Source organism: Talpa occidentalis, unplaced genomic scaffold (assembly GCF_014898055.3).
Source record: "Talpa occidentalis isolate TD23 unplaced genomic scaffold, MPIMG_talOcc4v2.1 talOcc4.7, whole genome shotgun sequence".
In the NCBI taxonomy this organism is placed as follows: domain Eukaryota; kingdom Metazoa; phylum Chordata; class Mammalia; order Eulipotyphla; family Talpidae; genus Talpa; species Talpa occidentalis.
The window spans coordinates 92,393,265-92,417,459 of NW_023605083.1; the positions used below are offsets into that span (position 1 = coordinate 92,393,265).

Below are 24,195 nucleotides of genomic sequence, written 5' to 3' on the forward strand. Positions count from 1 at the left end.
AAAAAAAAAAAAATCATGGGCCTATGGCTCTGAGTTCTCAGTGAGCAGAGTACTTTTTTAGAAAACAGCCACCGCATGAACCCTGTGAGCCACTGGTTTCCCGCCACCCACCATGGTGCTGTGCAAAGGCTGGGGGTTAATCAGCACTGACTGGATGGAAAGGTCGAGTAGGACAGAGGCCTGTCTGATGGCTGATTTTCCATGACATAGACGCTTATCAGGGCTTCCCTTACCCTCTTAGCTTGTTCCAGCTGCTCCGAAAGCTCCTCCAGGGCTGTTGCGTGTCTTTGTCTCATGTCCTGGATTTGTGCTTCATGGTTCTTAGTTTCTTCCTCAAGCGCCTTCTTTAGCTCTGCCACTTCTTGTTCACGTTTTGTACTAGAGAAACATTTTTAGAGAAAGCAGCTTAGAAATAGTAATTAAAAATTTTTAAAAGTGTTGTTTTAAAATATTACATGAATTCCTTTGATAATTATGACATGATATTTTATAATATGCTGGTGCCTCCATTACTGTGATACAGGGAATCCTTCCAGAAATGGCACACCATCCTCCATCTGACTTACTGTCAAGACTCAGTGTCTTCAGACTGTTCTTGGCAGTCTGATCTCATTGTTGCTCAGGAACTGGTTAGCACAAGATGCCAAACTGCAGCACTTGAGTAAAACTGGAAGAGGGTAAATTCTCAAGAGGCTTGATGGGTTGCCTGGTTGAAAAGCAGGTTGAAGACTGAAAGGTTCTCTAGTACTTGAAATGAGAGCACATGTCCTGAGATAAATTGGGGTTTTATCTAACCTTACTTATGATATTAAGGTAAGCAATAGTGTTAAAAATCTTTGATTTGACTTATAATACATGTTATTTTTTAATATTCAAAAGGGCAGGTTTATTATAAAAAGCAGAGGGAAGTAAAGGACGCTTGCACAGATACAAGAGGGCAGAAGAGCTACCCCTGAAAGGGCCAGGTTTGCTAAAAGAGAGGCCCGCAGTGTCACAGGTGGGCACAGCCTTGGGAGGAACTGCCTCTGCTTCTTTGCAAGGGGAGAAGGCTGGTGCTGAGAAACACCTGCCCAGTCACAGGTGAGCAGGAGAGCTGCTGTCATGACTTCTAATATTTTTATACTTTAATATATTTAAGGCACCTGAATAAACCAAAGTTATTTCACCAACCAGAGACCACCCCCACAACAAATCACTTTAGATTTGGAATATGAGTACCATCTTTAAGTTATTAACACAACTTGATAAAGAGTGAAGCCAGTCAGATTACTACCGTTCCTGATAAGAGCTGTAGTGACATCAAGAGTTTAAATAGTTTTATAATAAAAATGAAGTATAACTTTGGCAAACTTGCTCTCCATATAACCAGTTAGAACAGTGACTGATTCCTGCACTGGCACATTTTCTGTCTTCCCCAGGGGAGTGGAGTGACTGAGCAGCTTAGATCAGTGGAGCCAAGAGAAAAGGAGCCCAAGTGGCTGCCAGCTCAGTGGCTGCAGAGAGTCAGGCAGAAATGAACCACTGACAATTCTATGTGGTCCAGTCTAGCTCACCACGAGCTCACCGGAGCTGAAATACATGCACTGATCTGGCTCTGTCCTCTTCAGTCTTTCTTGCAGAGGATGCCAGGATCCAAGCACCAGCCCAACAAGACTGAGAAACTCTATGAAGGTTATTTTAGTTCACCTTTACTGTTAATAAGACCATGCGTCTTGGTCACGAATGTCTTGGTCAGCGATGGACCATATACACACATGATGGTGGTCCCAAAAGGCTACATCACACAGCCTAGGTTTATAGTGGACTGTACCATCTAGGACTGTGTCATTACATGTTATGATCACATGACAATGCACTTTTTAGGACGCATCCCTGTCAATAAGCATGTAAATGCACTTTCACTTATCAGACAAAACATTTCTCTTGCCATCAGTGTTGTCTTTTGGGTGATAGTTTTGTTCCTAATCCCTACTTGAAATCAGTAATCAGTGGAGTTTTTTCCCTTTTCATTGCCAGACTGAATAACCTAATTACCTTAGTTTGTCATCCTAAGTCCCAAAGAGGTGAAATGCCAGAGTCTGCTCAGTGTCTGATTTGCTGAGGACTGCTGCTTTTCCAACCGTGTGACACACAGCTCAGGGACGTACCAGTGGCCTGCTTCCTTAGCAAGAGTGCAGTGCCCATGAATGCTGACACATCTGAACTACCAAAAATCAAACTTCTCAAAACAGAATCTGAGCTATTTTTGAGCACATCCTGAGGTTCTAATAACTGTACACATATAATTTCTACTGCCGCCTTTTTCTTATGAGTTGTATGGGAGAAATGATCAGAGCCTCTTTTTGAGCAAAAGCTGAGAAAAGGTATATCAACATTCTAGCTCAGTGGCTTCTACATTTTTTTTTAAAGATTTATTTATTTATCTATACAAGCACTGGGTACAGTCAGAAGCGCGGGAGGGTGAGAGGATTCACCAGAGCCAGAGTGGGGAGCAGAATAGGCAGAAGGACCAAAGTATACTGCTGAGGGGAGCAGCGGGCGGCAGGAGAGGTCTGCGCGCCATGTGGGACCCTCGCTAGTGGCTGGGGATTGAACCAGTGCTGCAGAGGCTGCGGCAGCTTCGCAGCCCAGCGCTCGACCACTGCACCACCAGCGGAGGCCCTCAGTGGCTTCTACATTTAAAAAAAAAAAGATTATTTTAAAGAGAAGATTGGAACTGCTAGGTAGGTAGGAAGCTCCACTCCTGCCACCCCTCACATGGGCTCCAGGTGGGACACTGGCTTTCGTAGGGAACACAACCTCCGTCCTACAGTACACTGCAGTCTTCTGTACTCATGGCAGAGTCCTAGACACATTATTGGGTGCACCCTCCACATCTTCTCCACCAAGCATCCCTGACCTTAGTTCACAACTCAGAGCACTCTTCTCTGCAAGGCTCCAAATGTAGGTACCCAGATGAGGTATAGTAGGGTACCTATCTTTCAGGGAACAGTCCCACTGCCTTTACTGCACACATTTTCCTCCTGGCTACTCCATGGCATTTCCTGCTTCTGACTACAGCTGCCTTCATAAATGATACCTTCTGTCATTGTTGTTTTATTCCAGTCTTACCTTAGCCATTTGCCCCTCACTCGCACCTGGAGCAGTTGGCAGGTTTTATCAGTCAAATTTACCAGCTAAAAGAGCGGGATGCCCTTACACCTGGAAACCCTGGGGTGGGCCTCCCATGCCTGGCAGTTTAAATCTAGAGGAGGACAGCAGATGTACGGGAAGAGGCCAAGACACTGGTCTGGAGAGCAGACTTACAAGCTGGCATGAGAGTTCTATGTGCATGCTAGCAGAAGCCCTGGTCAAGCCCTCTCCCTGTGTGCTCAACAGCTTGTTGCTACAGCTCTCATTCCTAAGACCATCCGTGGGCTGATATGCTATGACAATGAGACTTGAACCTTCCCTGTGCTTGACAGTGCTCACCATTTTCTTACCTGCATCTGGTTGCTGGCTCATACCGCAGTGTGTGCCCCTGCTCATCACATACTTTTGTCTGGCTACCTGCACTCACCTTCCATCTCTGTGAATGTGTGCCTCCTTTCTCATCTGCCTGCCATTGTTCATAACAATCGGTGTGACCAGCAGACCCTGAGCACCCATGTACCTTCTGTACGAGTCTCTCCCCGGTCCTTTCTTTCTCTCGCTTGGTCTATTTGTAAATCTCTTTCCAACCCTCTGTGTGGTGTCTGTCCCTCTGTCTTACGCTAGGCTGGCTTTTTGGATCAAATCTCACTTTGCAGGTCCATCAACATGGATTCCATCTGTAGGCTGGTTTATTTCTAACCACTCCTATTTTGTGACTGTTCCTCCGCCAATTTTTCTAGGAGGGTAAGAGTGACAACATAAAACCACTCCACCTCGCCCTAAGCAAGTGCACCCTAAGCAAATCTGTGAGCTTCCCTGTGGTCACCCTGACATACGCCCTTGCCCTCACTCACCGGAGTTCCTGCTGAGCTGCAGTGGTATCCAGAGTATCCTCCAGCTCTGTTTTCAGAGCTTCCAGTTCCTCACTCAAGTCTCTTTTCTGCTTTTCTGCCTTGTTCCGGGAAGCCTTTTCAGATTCAAAGTCTTCTTGAAGTTCAGCGATTTGGGCCTGCAGCTCTCGCACTACTTTCAGTGCATTATTCTTATGGAGCGTCTCATCGTCACCTCTGTTAAAACATCCAGGCAGGAGAATCACTGAGCTGGCACACTGATGGATGGCTTCGCAGGTGAATCAACCCGAGAACCTCCCCACAAGGAGACCCCAGGCACACAGCCTTCTGCTATGGCAGGAGCAGCTGCCCAGGCCTGGGGCAGGTGGCGACGTGGGAAGGTAACTGAAGGCCCCAAAGTTTCAGTGGCAGAGCTAGAATCAGGATCCAGCCTGGTCCTCTTCCAAGGGGCTAAACCCCTTCCATTAAAAAAGGCAGGCAGGACAGTTTCACTTTGATGATCAGAATATTTTAAAATGTCCTCTAAAATAAAATGTTATTATAATTAGAATCCCGCCTGAGGGAGCAGTTCAAATTAGTATACAACCTGCAGTGAATCTGCAGATTTAACGAAGTGGTTGGAACACAGTAGAAGACAGACATGCTACCTCCATACTCTCTACTTTGTGCTTCCTCTTTCCTGTACATCTTTTTGCTTATGTGGTATGGTTTAATTCTGGTAGATTTATTTTTGACTGGAAATAGCTGGGATGTTTGAGGTGAGGGAGAGGGAAGCTAAGATACGGTAGTGAGTGGTAGAGAACTTTAATTCTAAATTCTAGCTTTGATCTTTTAAGTGAAGAAGCAGAAAATCTGACCAAAGCAAGACTAACAATGATAGGGGACAAAGAAAAATTTCTGGTATAAGATTTTCTTGATTGTAATAAATTATAAATTAAACTAAGTCCCATGATCATGTAGCCAGTTATTCTTTATATAAAATGAAATATTAGCATATTGACTATACATATAAAATTTCTATTTTGAAACTGAATGGTTTAGAACTGAATAGCCCATTATGTAAAAGCGGGGAATATTTCCGAAATGATTTCTTCTAAACTTCTAAAACATTGAAATTAATTTGTAATGCACAGAAATAAAAACACTTGATGTGGTGAAATAATTTGTTCTGGTGTGAATTTGTAAGAATCTCACGATATGACTTATGATTATATAAGTATAAATATGAGAACAGTTTATGAGATTTTCTTAGTGGCTTGAAACAAATTATACTCTTGGGATTTTCACTGCCTTCTGTCATAGCCAACAACAAGGAAATAGGTATCACTCTCTCACTTTTCATCTGCTCCTAGACATGACACAGTGTTGAAAATAAAACCCTGCAGTAACAAGTCCAATACAAAAGCCTTTGCAGAGAAGGCAGACCTGGCAAGGGCACCCTGCAGCTCCTCCTCCTTCTTGGCCAACTGGATCTTCAGCTCGTCAATCTGGGCCTGCAGCTCAGCAATCTGGTCCTGTAGATCAGTGGTTTCGCCGTCAAGTTTTCTTTTGGCCTTTTCCAGTTCCTGACGAGTCTTCTCTTCCTTCTTTAAGCGCTCTTTAAGGCAAGATACAAGAGGTTTTTCAACACACCAAATGACACATCATATGAATTAACTCAAAATATAAACTGATTAAAGTGAAGACAAGCCATTTTATTCAAAAAACATGTTACTGACTTAACACTGCCAATTGCTCACTCAGGTGAAACCCATTAAAATCAAACTGAAGGTGAGCTACATTAGTGAGGGACAGATTTTGAAGAAGAAACTGGGTAGATTCTAATGATGTCCTTTCATGGCAACTGAGTCCACACTTACAGTCAAAGTGACCTGGAACCCTCTCACATCACACCAATGATAGGCTCAGGTTTGGAGAGGGGTAAGTAGAGGCCAAGGCAGTGATTGTAACTGCCTGTCACCCCATTCCTTTCTCACTGCAAATCCCTGGTCTGAACCAAGACCGAAGTCCCCAGGCACAGAGGGACAAGGGGGCTATGCACCTTTTCTGTCATCCCTTCTAAAAGTCTTCAGTGATTCCTAAATTTGCACCAGTGATCAGTTTCACTCAAATTCTTCCCTCAACAATATAACCTGCCTGGCCTTTTTGGTCTGCAGGAGGAACCTATACACTGAGAAGACAGCGACCATTATAGGCTGACCAAACACGTAAGGAAAGAATAGGTGCAACTGCTTTTTTGAGAAGAAGCCTACACTGGTAAAAATGGTTCATGAAAATAATGAACTGGAATCCCCATTTTTGTTTATACTCCAAAAAAAAAAAAAAAAAAAAGGCCAAAAAAATCTAAATATTTTTAAAAAACGTTTAGCAACATTTGCATTTTAAGAAAGAGTGATCACCACCCTACAAGTACTCAACTGATCTTTGTGATATCAGGATGTTTAAGAAAGAGGCTCTTCCTTCCTCTAGTGTTGACATCAGTCTTTAGCTGCTAGTCAAAGGAAAGGTCTTATATGCGCTTCCCAATTTCCACCCTTTTACTTCATTTGCAGAAATATTCATTATGTAAAAATCCTAAGATTTTCTGACTTTACTTCTGCCATCCAAGTGAGTCACTTGTTACCTCAGCAGTTTCTCCTGCCCCCACCGTCAGTTTCCTTTCTGAAGTACAACCTAGGCATCTTATTGCACTCTTAAGATTAAATACATACAAAGTTCAATGGCCTGTGCGACTCAAACTTAATTTAGATTCCAGAGAAAGGGTGATATATGCCCACCTATGAAGATACATTTTACCCTAAGACCTAATTTAAAAAAATAAAAGTTTAAAAGATAACTTATCACTACGGCATCATAAATACTTGGTAACCAGGCAATCTTATAGTAGACCTATTTTAATAATTGAACTCAAACTGAAGGCTCTCATTATTATTATTCACTGTGTACACTTTCTATTATTGCATGTTCTGATTAAATTAAATCCAAATACTCACATGTTTGAGTCCCAAATTTCTCTAGCCTCAAACACTAACCTTCTAAATCCGAGATCATTACTTCTTGCTTATTCCTGATTTTGGCCAAGTTTTTTGCCTTTTCTTCCTCTTCAGCCAACTGAGAGGAACACTCAGCAATGCGATCTTCCATGAGTTTCTTTTCCTGAATAGAAAAAAATGACTGCTTCAAAAAGGCATTCAAAATAACTACTAGGGATTCGTGCTACTTAGAAAATGAATAATTTTGGCACTGAGGTTCCCCAACAGACCTTATACTCAGAAAAGCTCACTCCTCCTGGTGCCAACCCGGAGAGCTTGGCCCAGCTGCCCTACTAATCCCACGACCAGTGCTGCAGGAATTCATGCTTTTGCACAGACGGGAACAAGTCCACCAATGAGTGACCAATATGCACAAACATGCAAGTTAAATGTCTAAAGGTATATAATGTATGGGTATTTGGTGGACTTTAAAATTGAATAGTGTTTTTAGAAATCTATACAGGTAGAAACTTAAGACAATTAAAGAACCTGAAGTCTCAAGAATTTCCTGTTTGAAGTCACTTGCAGTGAGTGATTAAGTATTTTCCATATTCTAAAATCAACTTTCAATGGAAATAGTCTCTTACTTTGATAAATTTGGAATTTTGGTCCTCAAGAAGCAGAATCTCCTCTTCCATTTTCTTAATTTTAGCTTCTGCTGTCACCTTTTCCAGCTGCAGTTTCTGTCGCGCCCCCTCTTCCTCATCCAGTTGTTCCTCTAGGTCCTTGTGGGATGAACACACAGTCATTCACTTCACTTTCTCCATATTAATAATGAAAGGAATGCATGTTAAGATGAAATATCAGGCTTTCATTTTTTGAATAGTGAGGATATTTTTTAAAGCATGAAATGCAGTTATGTGAAATAGACAGCTGTGTCACAGGTTAAAGTACCAAATGGGTCAATCCTTTTGGAAGCGAACATAACAGTACAGCAAAGCTTTGAAAATGAGCACTGCCTTTAAATCAGCCATTTCATGAAATAGATGTGATTTATATAAAAAGATGAACAGTCAAGTGTTATTTTTGATATTGGGGAAGTATGAATGTGCTACGGAAGTCTTGGTAACTAAATGTATATTTGTAAAATGGAATATGCAGTAATAAAATTTTTATTTTGGAAAAATCATTAGTGACAAAAATATGAATAATATGGAACTACATCAAGCATATACTTGATTCCATTGTATTTTACTATATGGGTTTGGCCGAAAGAGAACATAGAAACAACTGAAATATAGCCCAGCAAGAAAAAGGCTGCTCCAGTTCAAGTATGCCTTTCACAACAGGAGCATATCACCGAGCTGGGTGGGATTCTAGTGCTTGTAACACTGCATGTTACCCTTTATTTTATACCCTAAATTATATATAATAAACATATATTACTGATTGGGATTGTACATATGAATCAGTGTATGATTAAGAAATTTCCAACTCTGGATCAACAATTTACTGATGCTTGATTTTAGAATGAAACTGTAGCTGAAGATTAACTTTTTAAATGTGAAAACTTCAAACATATCTAAGGGTACACAGAGTAGGATAATGAGCCCTATACAGATTTATCACCCCAACTTTAATAAGCAGTAGCTCATGGCCAACCTCATTTCCTCTATCCCTCACCTTCTTCCTTCTCCCTTATAGTTATTCTGAAGCAAATCCCAGGTATCATATTTCATCTGTAAAATTTTCAGGCTACATCTCTAAAAAATAAAGACCATTTAGCAGTACATTTGTGTGTTTACATCAGAATCCCAAGAGGGACTCCACCCACAACATGGCGGAATAGAAGGTGGAATCAACCTTTCTCCTAAAACAGCTATCAAGGAAAAAAAAACATAACAGTATCTTAATAGACATATTGAGATTGGCTGATAAGCCTCAGGAGTCAATGTCTCTCTCTCTCTTTCTCACTCACTCTCTCTCTCTCTAACCATTTATTTGTTTAAGAAAACCAGGTCATTTGTCCTACAGTTTCCCTCAGACTGGATTTTGTAAATTGTAGCATCATATTGCATACTCCTAAGTGACAAGAACAGAGAACAGTATTTTTGGTATAATTTCAATGAATAAATCTGTATGTTAAGAAATGATGAAAAAATGATAGAGGTAATGGGGATGACAGTTAGGAAGGAAATGTAAGAGCTATTTGTATTCTCTAGGTTTTCTAATGTAATTCTGGTTGAAAGGGGTAAAGATCAAAAATCCCTAAAAGCCTCACAGGTGTGTGTGCTTACACATGTACATGTAAGGGACCAAACAAGGTTGGTATTAATATAGGACCTCTGGTAGTCTATGACCAAAAAAAAAAAAAAAATCAGTGTTTAATATTACCAAAGATATTTTCATAATGAGTTTAATGAATTTATATGTCACAAAGGAGATAATAGGATAACAGTGCGCAGAAACCTAGAAGGTAAAAAGTCTTGAAAAGGCAAAACATACAGCTCTGTTATAATAAGGAAAACTTTTCTAAATAAATAAGTGCCAGCATCTCATGTTAAGCTGCTGAAATTTGGAGTATAAAAAATGTGGGGGTGGGGTGGGGATGACTTGCCCTTCATGAGTAAAGTGTTATTACTGAAATGAGCATATGCTCTAAAGAAAGACAAGAAAATCACCACTGTTGATAATACCACCATGGAAAATTCACTGCTTTTGGTTACTATTACCCTATATTTTCCATGCATTGCCATATAAAATCATACATGTAAATTTGTAAGTTATGTAATTATATAAGATACTACTGCATGTCTTCTACTACTATTTTTTTAGTTTACAATGTCTTATAATTAAATTAATATATTATGAATACCAATGAAAATAAACACCTTTTAATTTATAACTATAGCACCACATGGGTTAGCAGTCTATCTAGTTAGTTAGCTAGACAGTTTTCATTGATTTATTCTTAGAATAAAGTCCTAGAAATAAGAATTGCTAGATTAAAGGGTATGTACTATTTAGAGCTTTTCTAATATTCTGCTGACCTATTATGGAAATTTGGAAAGCTGTCTGTTAAAATGGAAAGTGTTCAGATGATTTACTGTATGGGGTATTGGCAAAGAAATAACATGCATCTTCTGTGGTTTTTAGAAACAGCTAAATTGTGTGTGCTTTGGGTGAGAAAAAAATTGAGAGACATGGAAAAAGAAAGCTTGCTGCTGCATCTAAGAGGCACTGTTGGCAGATACAGACACCCTGACAATTAAGGGCATTAGGTAGGTTGGGGTGGGAGACAAGGAGAAAAAGAGGTGGGTGTGCCCTAGGGTAAGGACAGTATCGTCTATACCATTAGTTTGGGTATTCAACCACACACATAGTTGTGTTTCACGTGAGTACAGCTTGTCTCTCAATAAGAGTAACTACCAGGGGAAAGGGCTAAGTTCTTTATTATGGTTCCTCAACCCCCTCCCCGAGCCCCACCTCAGTGTCAGGACTAAGCATTTATTATGTACCAAACACACTAGTTGATGTCTATTTGATGACTAGAGTGAGCAATAAAATTATTAATGACAACATAAAAAACAAATTAGACCTTCTAAAGAATGCAACAGACCCTGAGAGGTTTCTGACTTTGAATCACTTTACATATTATAAGAGGTCACATCAGAACATATAAAAAAGATTCCTATTCAAAGTATCAAATGTATGTTAGAAGAAAATCAATTATATGTGTGCGTCCAATGAAGATCATCTTTCCGAGGGCAGGTATTTATAACCAGGGCTCCTTTTGCTCCTCAGTGGACACAAGAATCCAAACACACAGCTTTGATTTATTCAACAGATCTACTTAAAAAATCCAAAATATAATTCTAAATCAAAACTATTACAGATACCTGAATATGTGCTTGCATTTTTTTCTTCTCATTTTGGAGAATTTGGTTTCTTTCTTCTTCTTCTTCAACTCTAGACTCCAAGTCATGTAGAATCTCTTCTAACTCCTGCTTTTTAGCAGCAAGTCTTGCTCTCATCTCTTCTGCTTCAGCAAAGAGCTCAGTCTCTGCTTGTAATTGCTCTGCAAGGATATTCTTCTCTTCTAAAAGCTGAAATCACAAATTCAGTATTATGACTTTCCCCCAGAGTATACATAAGATATAAAATCACCACGATTTCAATGGTCCATGAGTATCATCAAAGAGTTAAAAATATATAACATCACTGGCAAAACTTTCATATTTATGTCTTCATTATTAAAAAATGAGCCAGATGAAACATTTTTGGTTGTTCCTGTTGCCTCAAGTTAACGTGAATAATGAATATTAAATTCATGCTATTTTAAAGACTTCTATTCTTCTATTAGGGTAATTTACATAGATAGGAAAATAGGAGATGGAAAATATTACTAAAATGCAATAAAGTTCACGGAGACTACTGAAAACTGACTGGTATCAAGTGATATTCTTGGTCTTTATACTTAATTTTTTTTGGCCTTGAACACTACAATGCTGTTGTATCTAAAAACATTTCCCGAGCTGCTGCTTTATCCATGGACCCTAACTGCCTTTGAAAGGGGCACTGATTCAAGGCCACTGTTGCTGAAGAAGAGGTAGGTGGTACCCCTGTACCACCTCAACCTTGAATTTTTTCTACTTCCTTCAGAAGCAGTTGCAGGAAGGTGATAATACTGGGAACCTCATGGAAAACTGGTGTTAAACACATGACCACCTGCATATATATCCAAATAGTGACAAAGGCAAAAATAAAAAGCAAAAAGGATGGTTGATTTTAGTCAACATAAACCCAAAATGCATGACATAATGTATCTGTAACCTGTTCTCAAATGTATGTGCTTTGGAAGTAAGTGAAAAATACACATAAGATGATATGGAAAGTATAGCTAGCTATTCCTAATTAAAGGTGTGAGAGACCCTATCAGGGAGAGACCTATGAATTTGGGGCACTATGTGAATATATGAATTCAATGCCCAGACCTGCTGATGCTTCCTTTCCATCTCTTCAAGCTCTCCTTCTACTTTTGTCTGTTTCTCTTTCACCTTCAACAGCTCTTCATCTTTGGCCTGAAGTTCTTCCTCTTGGCGGGTAACTTGCAGGAGTGGTTTCACCTGTGAGAAAATGAAAGTGTTTATCACCACCTCTCTTTCCTGTGTCTTCTTACTGGTCCAATGCTGCACTTCAGAAAGAAATGCGCCAGGCCCACCTTGGTGAAGACTCGCCACCACTGCCAGTGCCGTAATTTTAGATACGCCGCACAGTTCCGCTGTAAGACCTTTAAGGCACTGAGTTGTTGCTGCTTCTTGGCAAAGGCCCTGAAGAACAGTAAGAAAAACTTACTATGTAAAGAAAAACATATGATGAGCTATTGTCATAAGACTTCCTAAGGCAGAAATTCTTACTGGTTAGCATAGGGACTGGTACTTTAATCAAGTCCTGGGGGAAATGCATTAGGAAAAGGGATGGCCTGCTTGGTCAATCACTAGCACCTGTCACAGATACACTACACTTTCTTCACAGATGCTGCTTGGGACATTCTTCTGCCATTTACCAATATACACGTGTGTGCATCCAGGGTATGAACATATCCCTACTTTTCTGACGTGATGAAAATAATGTAGCAGGAGGTTTCTCCTCTGCCTCTGCAGGGACCTTTTATTCTCTTTCATTAACTACTATCTTCTTTTGACCTGTCAGAGAGGAAACATTCCTCCCTACTTTTAAGATAATTCTCCTCCTCTTCCCCTCCACTTTGCCATAATATAGGGCAGCACTCAAGCTGGAATGGACCTGGAGTTCACTGTGTTAATGCCTCCCTTTCACAGAAAAGGGCTTAGAAGTCAGGAGACTTTCCTTTAGACTCGGAGTTACTTTGTGAACTGCGGAACCCTCATCTGCTCCACCATGTCTGGGCTTTCTCAACTCATGATGCTGCCTTCTCAATCCTGCACATGATCCAAGACCACATCCTGTTTATCTTGCTCTTACTCTCCTTCAGGAACAGAGCTCTCTTTCTGAAGCCCTTACCTCCCCACTTTTTCCTACCAATACAAACTCCAAACCCAAGAGTTCACTCACTGTCCACCATTCCTTCTAGGATAGAGCCTATTTCTTTCTACTCACAAATTTTCAGAATCCACAGGCAATTGTTTCTATTATCTTATTCTCTGATGTCTGGCAATCAGATCCTGCCCCATCACTACCGAAACTGCATTTCAGATGTCAAGAAAGGACTCCTAAGCTCTGAAGGTAGCAGTGTTTTTACTCAGAAAAAACCATTTTGCCTTTTCCATTGCACACATATGTAAAGCACCCACTTCTTGAACATTCCTGTCCTCTGGAATTTTTTTTTTACCCAAATGACCTTAGAATTGTCTTCATCTCTGTCAGATCACCCACATTCCATGTATTTACATCTATCCATGTGGGCATCTTTCCAATTAGGCGCTCAGCTCCTGAGGAGCAGGGGTCATGGCCCAGTTACTTTTGTGGTCTCCACATAAAAGCCAGTGGCTGATACTTGAGGCCTCCTTGAAATGTTTGTTGATTAAATGAACAACTGGGCATTTTCTATATCTGTCATTATTTCCCTTTTTTTTTTTTTTTGTAACTGTAGGAGTAGCCATAGAAGTAGTTAACGGAGATGGGAGAGAGAATAAAAAAATTAGAACTATTCATTCACTCCAGCAAACACTGGTGTGTCAGGATTCCTGAAAGTTGCAGATTTAGAGTACAAATGACATTTTTTTACCCTTCTGCTTCCTTGCCCATCACACCTCCTTGTAGAAGTGCCCTACTGCCAAATAATTCCTCCTTGCTTCTCAGAATTTTACTTTAGCCCAATGCCTTATAAGTAACTTTATTTTTGCTACCTAGTCTTCTTCTAATTTATTCTTACCAGCTAAGACTAAGAAAGCTTGGTCTGTCATTAATTTAAAATAGTTCCTACTACAAAAACAATAGATTCAAATATGCTTTTTGAAACTATAAAGCATTTGTCTTTCATTTTCTGCTATCACCTTCAAGAAAGCTATAAAAACTCACCCAATATTTTTTTAATGTGAGGGTTTTTTTAAATTTATTCATGCATACAAGAACTGGGGTACAGACCAGATGTGTAGGAGGGTAAGAGGATTCACCAGAGACAGAGTGGGGAGCAGAACAGGCAGACTGAAGTACACTGCTGAGGGGAGCAGCGGGCAAGGCAGAAGAGGTCTGCTGCACCATGTGGGTTGCTCGCCAGCTGGCTGGGATGGAACCTGCACTGCAGAGGCTGTGGGCAGCTTCACAGTGCTGCGCGCAACCACCTGCGCCACCAGGGGAGGCCCTCATCCAATCTTATTAAAAAAAAAATAATAAAATAAAAATACTGTCTGGCCTCCCCTGGTGGCGCAGGCGTTTGAGCGCAGCACTGTGAAGCTGTCCACAGCCTCTGCAGTGCGGGTTTGATCCCCGACAGCCAGCGAGAATCCCATATGGTGCAGCAGTCCTCTCCTGTCTCGCCCACTGCTTCCCTCAGCAATGTCCTTCTTCAGTCTGCCTGTTCTGGTCCCCGCTCTGTCTCCGGTGAATCCTCTCACCCTCCCATGCATCAGGCCTGTACCCTGGTTCTTGTGTAAAAATTAAAAAAAAAAAAAAAAAAAAAAAAAATCTTAAAAAAACAAAAAAACCCCCACAAAAACCTGTCCTAGTTGCAGCCTTTGCCCTCTGAGAGATGAAACTGTCAGAATGAGTGAAGATGTGCCAGTCACATTGTTTTCATTTCTTGCATTTTTGGCAGCTGTGGTTTCCCTACCCGAGAGGTCAGGATGGCAGTGATCGTGCTGGCAGTGAGGGGCCCAGGGCCAGCACGACCACTGCCATCCTGACCTCTCAGGCACCCTGCGGTCCAGTGTTCATGGTGACAGTGATGTTTGCTGCAACAGGTTCACCGGACTGAGCATGTCTTAAGCATTAGCATGTAAAAACCTATCTTCTGCTGCTTCTAGCCAAATGTTTCCTAGTATGAATCACTAAGGATATCATCCATTTTTCAATTTTTCATGATTCCCTTTTTATTCAGTATTCTGTTGTGTGGCAAACAAACACAAACATTGCCTTATTCAATTGAAAACCCTCTTGAGGGAACCATTTCCAGGGCTTGGGGGGCACAGGGTCATCGTTTTGTGGGAGTAGAGGCACTAGTGCCCATTCTTTGGAGATGTCGTGACTTCCTCAGGACCAGCGCCCTGTGTTACATCCTCCACATGCAGCATGACTCCCCAGTGCTCTGTTTAAGGGGTTTCTGGAACAAGTGTGTAATTGGATCTGCTTTTTCTCCTACTAATAACTTCTATCTTTTATTGGCGTTGATAATCCTTTTATACTTAATGTAAGTATTGACATGGTAGACTTAACTCTAGCTTTTTACTGTTTCTATTTGTCTCATTAGTCTTTTGCCTGTTTTGTTTGTGTTTTTTCTTTGTTAGTACATCCTTGGCTGTGAGCAATGACTTGTAGTGGTCATCAGGGGTTGGAGTCTGTCCTGAATTGTTTTGCCACGGGCAGGAGCCTCCATGTTCTCACTATTAGTGTGGTTTACTCTTACGTGTGGTAGAAACACTTGGCATGTATTGCTTTTGATTTAAAGAAATAAGGAAACAAAGAAAAAGCCTCTATCTCGGCCATTCCAAGATACTTCTATCCTCCAGTGAGATCTAAGCTGTATAGTTTCCCTCCAGTCTAACGGCTTCTCTAATGCCAGTGAAGTCTGTCAAGGACAAATCCCTCAGCTACTGTTACCTGAAATGGTTCCCTGTGCCTTTACTTTTTAAAGGACACTTCCCTTGGATATAGAATTCTAGGCTGCTAGCCTTATATTCTGCAATTTACAGTATCACTCAGAAGCACATACTTAGTAAGCATTTAGTTCATCATTACTCACTTACTTTCTGGCTAGGTAACCTCTGCAAACAGCCTGGAAGAAGATAATGATATCGGTAATTTTTAAATCTCTTTCTTCCTCTAAGTGTGCCAAAACTCCAGCTCTGAAAAATATCTTGCTCTGTCCAATTCTATAAAGGTTTGGGTCCAATTCTAAAGCCCGGATCTAAGAGAGAAAGACACCATTTACTTTTTGCTACAGGAAAAGTGATAACTACAGTCCACAAACCAGAAAAATCAAGGAAAGTTTACCATTCGTTCACAAGCCTGTTTGCCATCCATAAAACCTTTAGGAATAGCATTTGGAGTTAGGATCTCATATCTGTAAAAAAGCAGTCAAAAAATCTTTTGTAAAAATTGGTGAAAACATTTACCTTCTGTGAGTTTTGCCTAAGAAGCACTAATATGAGAGGAATGTCAAATTAAGAGTAAAAGAAATGACCAAATAAATAAGCTCAGGTTTTTTTGCAGATTTAGTTTCTATTTCTTTTTTTAGTTTCTATTTCTTAAAATAGGTAAAATGAAAATGAGGTTAATTCTCCCAGGTCAAAGACTAGATTCATTGTGGCAAAGAACAAGAATAGCATCGCATTTTAAAAAACATGTTTTTCATCATCTCCCATAAAATGTTAACACCAGGATAATCCAGCTCTTTGTACACTGTCGCTGTCAGTTTGTAGGCGTTTATTAGATAAAAGGAAAGGGTGTAAGTTAGAACAATGCTCAGAAGCCTCTCTTTAGAGCATTAGAAAGTATCAGGGTAACATTCAAAATCATACTGTTTGGGGCTTACAAATGTCCACTGAGCTCTTCACTGGGGATCTGTGCATGTGATTGTTCACCCCTCAGTGAAACAAATTTTAGCAAAAAGACAGTGGCTATATTGGATGACAAGTCCTGAGTATATCAATCAGCTCTGTGTCCTGGATGCCAGTTACTGGCATTTCTTCTCTTACTGCACATCACACTGTGATTTTGCACATGCTGCATTTTTCACAACTGAGGTCTGTGGCAACCCTTCCTCAAGCAAGTCTATTGGTGCCATTTTCCCTATAGCATGTGCTTGCTTCATGCTTCTGTATCACATTTAGTTGAGGTCTGTATACTGTTTTACTGCACACTTAGTGTACAATGTAGTGTAAACAAAACTTATATAGACTAGGAAACCAAAACAGTTTGTGTGACTTGCTTTATTGTGCAATTTGCTTAATTGCAGTGGCCTGGAACCAAACCCACAATATCTGCAAGTGCCTTTTCCTTCTATCAATAAAAAGTGAATATCTACCACCCTGTGTGTCATGTAATGGGGCCATAATAAAGGCTTTCCCCCAAAACCCACAAGGAACAGTCTTTCAACTGGATTCCATCTGGAACAGTGAGAAAAAGGGTCATTTTTTGGCCTGTAGCCCCGTCTATTTTATGGAACCCTGTCTATTTTATGCTGTCATATTTGGAAACCTTATTTCTAGGAGGAAAAAGGGGGGTAAAACAAACTAGATTAACGATGAAAGAAAACAGTGTAATAAATTAAAAAATAACTCCTGTCCATCATGTGCTTTTATCCATTTCATTGTACATAAACCTCTCCCCTTGTCTTTTTCTTAATTCTTCCTTTCCTTATGTTAATAAAAGGACTGTAAGTAAACACTTGCACACATACATAGTACAAAATGTACCTGTGCACAATCTATGCCTGTACGGACATAGACGGAAAGAAATCAGGCATTACTCCTGAATGACTTTTATTTACTTTTTACTTATCTTGCATTTTTCAAATTTTCCTAGTAGGAATACATACCACTCGTATTTTCAAAAAGTTTAAAAAATAATTATGTTTAAATTCCAGGTAGAACTGTTGTAATGAGTAAACTGTTAAGTTCTCAGTTTTTAGTTTTTATCTCACAACTGAATTCAGGGCCCTACAGACAGTAAACAGTGTTTAGCACACTCACAGCAGTGAATAGCCTCTGTATCTCTTTCCTGCTTGGAAACTCAAACTCTCTACAGCATAAGGAAATTTCCTCATTACCTCACTGTTTTGACGCAGAGTAAGATGAGCTCTGATACATAAGGAAAAAGGTAAAAGCAATACCTCTGTCTGAATTCTTGGAAAACAATCCGGTTGGGGAACCCCTGGCGACAGATCCTGATCCCTTCCAGGACACCATTACAGCGGAGCTGATCTAGCACCAGGTGTGGATCCAGTTTCCCAGCCTAATCAAGCAAACAATAGTTTTATATTTTAACCTCTGTACCTAACCCAGAGCAATTTTAAACACCAGCATATATTTGCTTAATACATACGCGCTTCTCATGATTTGGAATGATGCAGCGAACAAAGTTAGGGTTGGTGTTTCGGAGAGTTGCCATTAGCTTGGTGAGAGATTCTTTGTAGAGCTGCCCAACGGTTCGAAACATGCCCTTTTTGGTTTTATATGCAGAGCCAAAAGCTGTCTCAGTCATACCGGTGACTTGATCTAGACCCACAATCCGGTCCACTGGTGAAAATGAAAAAGAAAAGGAAATTAAGCCAAATCTAAAGCTTTAGCAGGGAAAGAAAAGACACAGTGAGAGTGCAGCAGCACAAGCTTTGTGGAACAAATGATAAGAGATGCCATATAGGTAAGGCAGTCAGCATATTTAGACACTGCACAAGCCGTGGATCTAACAGCCACACACTTCTAGGGGAGATACTGTAGCGTTCTGACAACTTCATACCACATACCAGCAGATGCCTTCCGCTGTGCTAGTTTCAGGAATTTACTGTTTTTGATAACATTTTGCCTGTTACAATTATTTGGTAAAGGAGAGATCACTGGCTGGCATTATTGATACACAAGCTGATACTGTGGAAGTCTCAAAACAGGAATGGTCAATGAAATATACAATTGTATGAATCCAGCAATTGTTTAGGGATTGGGGACCAGAGTCACCTCTTGTTAGTCATTTAGCATTTCAGTAAGAAAGGTCACTCAAGTTTCAGAACAAATGCAGAGATTTGATTTTATATCAGATCAGATTTTAAGGAATGCATAAACTTTAGCTCTCTCAAAGCATGAATAACTCTTACTAAAAGGGCAAGAACCCAAGACTCCTGCAAAGAATCAGTGCCCAAGCCAGTTTAACAATGGTTAAACTTCTCAGACATTCTGCTCTTAGCAAAGCAGTTGCCATTTTACAATATTCACATGGACCTAACATTTCAATGTTGGCATTATAAACTGCAGTCCAGCTTCATGGACCAACTACCAGCAAAATAGTGAGTACATAACATGCTATTAATAAAAAAAAATTGCTAAATGAAACGATTACTGAAATATTTTTAAGATGACCAATATCAATTGAACCTCCTCCTCTCTAGTGCTCTAGTCAGCCCTAATAACCACCTCCATTTCTTTCATTTGTTCCTCAGGACACAAAGTACACGAAGACGTGGCACTGTGTGAAGTTGCTGTATCAGCAAGATTTCATTCAATTCTCATTTTTCAATGAGTTTTTTTTATGGATGAGGAAACCATGACCCAGGAGACAATGTAACCTATTCAAATTATGAAGATCTTAAGTGAAACTTGGGAAAAGAGTGAATAAAACTGCATTACTTTCCAGGCGCATGCATGCGCGCTATACTAGTTTCTCCTAAGCAAAGCCACCAGGCTCAGGTCAGTGCTACTCCTTCCTGCTTGTGCTCTGGGGTCTCTCTACTATCCACCTCAAGGACCACTATTCCTTCCAGAGCCACCAACCTGCCTTTTTCACTTGCTCCAACAGAAAACAGCCTCACCCCAGCAGGCACTGTGAAACTATAAAGTTCCCTTATTCTGAATCTGCTTGTTTCACTGTCTCCTCCAAGATAAGTTTCTTTCAAGATCAGTCCACACATTGCCAATTTCCCACCAATTCTCACCAATTTCCCATGGTGCAGCTAACCGGCTTCTAGCACACCCTCCTCCCCCGCCTGATATTCTCCAGGCAATGAAGATCAACTACTAAAACAGACACCATCCAGTGCTTATTTTACCTGGCTCTGGTACATTTATTTGTGGACTACCACAGCCGCATTCTAATCTCTATCACTCCTGGGTTCTTTGATAAATCCTATTTTCTCTGGAACCTCCATCTACCTCTCCAGCTACTCCAGTCTCCTTGATAACTTCCTGTCTGCTTCTCTTATATCATGACACTCACTATGGCTCCAAATTCAACCCATGTGAAATTCTTTCTAGATGTAAGTACAGACATACCCTACTTGACCTACTTTTCTCAAACCATAGTCTCATCCTGGGTGATCTAGTATCTGCCTATCATGTATGCTTTTACTTGACAATGCACCCTTCACACCTCGCATGAAGGCATATAACATGCTTGATACACATATAAGTGAATAAACATTAAATTCATCTACAATTACAAGTACTGGGAAATGCATTGAAAGAAAAGAACAAGATGCTATGATAAAGATGGGTGGTTACAGATCTCCCTGGAGAAATTACATTTAATACCCAAAGGTTAAGAATGAATCAGTGGAGAGACCATTCCAGAAAGCAGAAGAGCACATGCACAGGACCAGAGACAGAAAGCAGTAAAACAAGTGAGTACCTATGAAGCATTTTGAGTAATGAGAACATGGACACTGTGGAGACTGGACAAGTAACCACTATGGTAGTCTAGGTTCTAAGAGGTAGATGACAGTAACCTGAACTAGAGAGATGACAGAGATAGACAGAGAAGGAAGATTCAGGACAGCTTGCTGGAAGAACTGGCTTTTACTATTAACTTGATATGGAAAATAAGGTAGAGAGACATATCAAGAATAATCCCTCAGATTTTGGCTTGAGCAACTGAGTGGCTGGTGGTGCCACTGGAAAGATGGGGAGAGAAATGGGTTTTGTGTGTGGGAAGGTAGGATCCAAACTCTGTGAGACACTGGCGTAAAGATGAAATATCAAGTGGACAGCTAAGCATTCCACTGTGTTAAGAGAAGTCTGGATTTGAAAGGTACATTTGGGAGTTGACTTGTAGAGCATATTTAAAGTTATAGGACAGAACGAGCCACTGAAATAGTGAGTGAAAAGGGATGAGGGACTGGGGCCAACCCTGTGGAACTGGGATGAGCTAGGTAAGGAGGATGAGAAGTGGCCATGGTTGGAGGAACAGGCCAATACTGTAAACTGCAGCACATTCTCTATGCCTCCCTCCGGCTTGTTCTTCCACCTGTACATCCCATGCAGGTGTGACCCCTGGTTACTCAAGCTAGAAGCCAGGAATCAGACACCACTCCTTGCTCGCTTCCAGCTGCTCAACCACTCTGGGCACGCCCGACTTCCAGAGGTCTCTGATCCATCTCTTCCTTGCCACTGTCCTAGCTCTAACTTCTTACCTGGATCCTGCTCATCCCTCCTCCAGCCTTGCCCTCCCCCATTCATCCTCGACCCCTGTGATGACACTGTTCTTTCCATTTATGTCTTGTGTACCAGTATAATGATTAACAGGTATTTCTAAAGGACAAAATTAAGCAAATTATTTATTCTGAGACTTAATATTCTATTTCTTTTATAATGTGTAGGATATGGCTCACATAACTGAGCCCGGTGGTAGTATCAGGAAAGCCTGGTTAGGGTGCCTGGGGAACATTTCAAAGTATTTTACACCAATACTTCAATTATTAACTATAAAAACTTATTTTGGACAGTCACAAATTAGTTCTACAAATGAGTTCTACATATCTGCACTCTGTAAAGATACAATCACAGTTTAAAAGAAAAAAATATAAGTTGTGATCATCGATCTTATAGAACTGCCATCAGCAGATTTTTATATGGAACGATATGTAATGCCATAATTCTTAATTGGCTCTTCTTCTAAGGGACAGTCTCAGGGAACAAGAAGATGTGAAATTTTTATATTCTTCCAATCTGTGCAAGGGCCCAAATACTAGCGTTACTGAACAATGTGAAGCATTAAAGCCAGATTTTCAGAAACTCACTATTTAATATAGCTAGAAACCAATAAAAGGGGTAGGGAACTTATTTTAATGTTAACTTTAAAAGCTGGATAGTGATAAGAACTACATCAAATTATCCTATGAAGGCCTCTAGTATCCATATCTAATATCAGGCTCTCACTACAAAATAAATTCTGCCCTAATGTACTCTAATATGTTAGTATGAATTTAAAGACTTGAGAAACAATTATTTAACTGCCATGAATTCCCAGAAACAATTTTAACATCAAATAGTGTATCTTATAATATTCCTATTACAAAATAACAGATTTCAATGAGGTAGTAGAACAAATCCGTAAATTGTTCTAGAACACTTGGAAATATTTAGAAAAATTCCAGGAAGCTCAGAAGTTGACAGGGCAACATGTGACTTAAGGAGAAAGCATCTTCCTTCTCTCCAGCACTAGTGTTAAGCTGAATTTGAATGTTCTCCTTTATCTTTTCCTTCTGTACTTTCCTACCCCTGCAGGAGCCTCTTTGGGCAAACAGGAAGCCCCCCCAATCACCCCTGTGGAGTCCCCATTGTACTTCTGCTCTCCCTTTCTCCCCTTGCCAGGCCCTGCATACTTAATTTGCGTGGAAGCTGGCAGCACAGCATGACTACTTGGCCTTGGGCACACTGATCAAAGAGGACTCGCATTAAATAATGAGAAGAAATAAACATTTATTGCCTTTCTAGTTTTTCTTAAGTATAACAGCAGCAGCAACAACCACAGTGAAAGAGCAGCCGCAGCGGCAGCCAGGGCAGGTGTGACACTAGACACCATGGGTTTTTGGGTGCTTCCCAGCCGGTACATGCTGCCTCGTTTGATACAGTCACCCTGAAAACTACATGTCACCATCCCCACTTGACCTCAGGAGCTCAAGTTGCAATACCCAAAAGCGGCTTCTTCTTGAGCTCCCAATTCTTAATAATATTCAAGATTAAGAAACTATAAAGGAGCAGAATATCTGTGACAACAAACCCTCATCTGCTGAAAATGATGACAATTTAATCAAACACACACAGTGTCAGACCTCAACCACAGATGTCACTAAAAGTAGAGATTATTGCCAATGGATATTAGATTATACCATTTTACTAGTCATGACATGATACCCGACTGTGAAGGGGAGCTTCCTAATGACCTTCTGGACAAAAAAAAAAAGAAAGAAAGAAAGAAAGATTCAAAGGTTTTCAAGTCAGAACACTGTCATTTCTGCATGTGAAGCATGCCTATGGCAAGAAGTCAGGTAAGAACGCAATTCAGTGGCTACTGGAAGATGAAGGAAGAACATCAAGAGTTTGTGACAAATGGGGAAGCACTTCTACTCTGGTGAACAGTCGCTCTCTGGTGAGTATGGCTCAAATTTGTCACCACATTCCCAATGGCCTGAAAGACTGAAAAGAGGCAGGCGGGAGGACCTCTTACCAACAATTAAAAATTGCTTCATATACTTTTCACATGCCCTCTGGTGGTCCCTTCCAGATGACAACTGCTGTTCAGCCCTCACGGAGAGTCAGGAAACTAAACAATACTACTACCCTGTGAAGGAGACTGCAGGTCACACATAACCATCCCCCTGACACAGTATGAACAAGACTAAGGCCATTAGACAGCCCCTGTTATCACAGACCCTGTTAGTTCAAAAACTCTGCTGCTTCACTGTGTCTGTATCCTCTTACTAGTTTATCTCAAAACTCCAGACTTTGAAAATATATCTGGAAAACAGTCCTTTGATTTATAGCAGAAACTTGTATGACCTTATTTGGCCTCTAGGAATTGTCCCTTCCTCCTGTGCACCTCTCCTTTGATGCTTTTGGAAACCTCTCTTCACCCCAACCTTTTATTTTTATCCTGAGAAGGCTGCATTTTCTTCATAATGCTATTTTCTTAACATGTACTTAGAAGCATAGGGTTCATATTAGCTCTGTGTCAGAGATAGTCACTACATGTTAGCATGCTAAAGGCAATCACAATTTAGACACCCAGAAACTCCTTCATCCATAGTCTTCTGAGAAATCATTGAAATCTGTATCCCCCACGAGGTTCAAGTTCCTTAACACATACTGAGGTAAAAAAAAATATCTTGCTATAAAAACACTATAACACAACTCCAAAGACCATATTTAGTGATGGTAGAGGAAGCCCTCTAAGGAGAAGGGAAGACTGAGACCACTGATAACCTGGTTCAGCTGATCATGCCAACCAAATACCTCGCCAAGAGAGACAGACCAGGCACATTTTCAGTGCAAAGGTTAAGAATGTGGTGGTGTGAGTGATGTCAGTAGCAGTGGCTCTGTACTTGACCCTGTTGGTAC

General features: G+C 40.5%; 2 protein-coding genes across 15 annotated transcripts in view; one reads left to right on the plus strand and one right to left on the minus strand.

Annotated features, from left to right (window-relative positions):
- NDEL1 (nudE neurodevelopment protein 1 like 1) overlaps nucleotides 1–19,697 on the plus strand; it is a 90,014-nt gene extending 70,317 nt beyond the window's left edge. For 4 of the 12 annotated variants that reach the window (XM_037494711.2, XM_054689854.1, XM_037494713.2 and 1 more), the window contains one exon: nucleotides 19,305–19,697. In XM_037494711.2, coding sequence (XP_037350608.1) covers nucleotides 19,305–19,412 — 108 coding nt within the window. In that variant the 3' untranslated portion in view covers nucleotides 19,413–19,697. Of the gene's footprint in view, nucleotides 1–879; nucleotides 1,067–10,111; nucleotides 10,246–19,304 lie in introns of those variants that run through there. The other 8 variants (XM_037494714.2, XM_037494716.2, XM_054689856.1 and 5 more) reach the window with 7 other exon arrangements.
- Nucleotides 1–24,195, minus strand: part of MYH10 (myosin heavy chain 10) — a 143,666-nt gene that overhangs the window by 28,188 nt on the left and 91,283 nt on the right. For all 3 annotated transcript variants that reach the window (XM_037494707.2, XM_037494708.2, XM_054689852.1), the window contains 12 exons: nucleotides 18,197–18,390; nucleotides 17,985–18,106; nucleotides 16,145–16,214; nucleotides 15,898–16,058; nucleotides 12,177–12,285; nucleotides 11,950–12,081; nucleotides 10,855–11,061; nucleotides 7,603–7,740; nucleotides 7,016–7,139; nucleotides 5,409–5,580; nucleotides 3,987–4,199; nucleotides 234–378 (listed from right to left, as the gene is read on the minus strand). In XM_037494707.2, coding sequence (XP_037350604.1) covers nucleotides 234–378; nucleotides 3,987–4,199; nucleotides 5,409–5,580; nucleotides 7,016–7,139; nucleotides 7,603–7,740; nucleotides 10,855–11,061; nucleotides 11,950–12,081; nucleotides 12,177–12,285; nucleotides 15,898–16,058; nucleotides 16,145–16,214; nucleotides 17,985–18,106; nucleotides 18,197–18,390 — 1,787 coding nt within the window. The remainder of the gene's footprint in view (nucleotides 1–233; nucleotides 379–3,986; nucleotides 4,200–5,408; nucleotides 5,581–7,015; nucleotides 7,140–7,602; nucleotides 7,741–10,854; nucleotides 11,062–11,949; nucleotides 12,082–12,176; nucleotides 12,286–15,897; nucleotides 16,059–16,144; nucleotides 16,215–17,984; nucleotides 18,107–18,196; nucleotides 18,391–24,195) is intronic.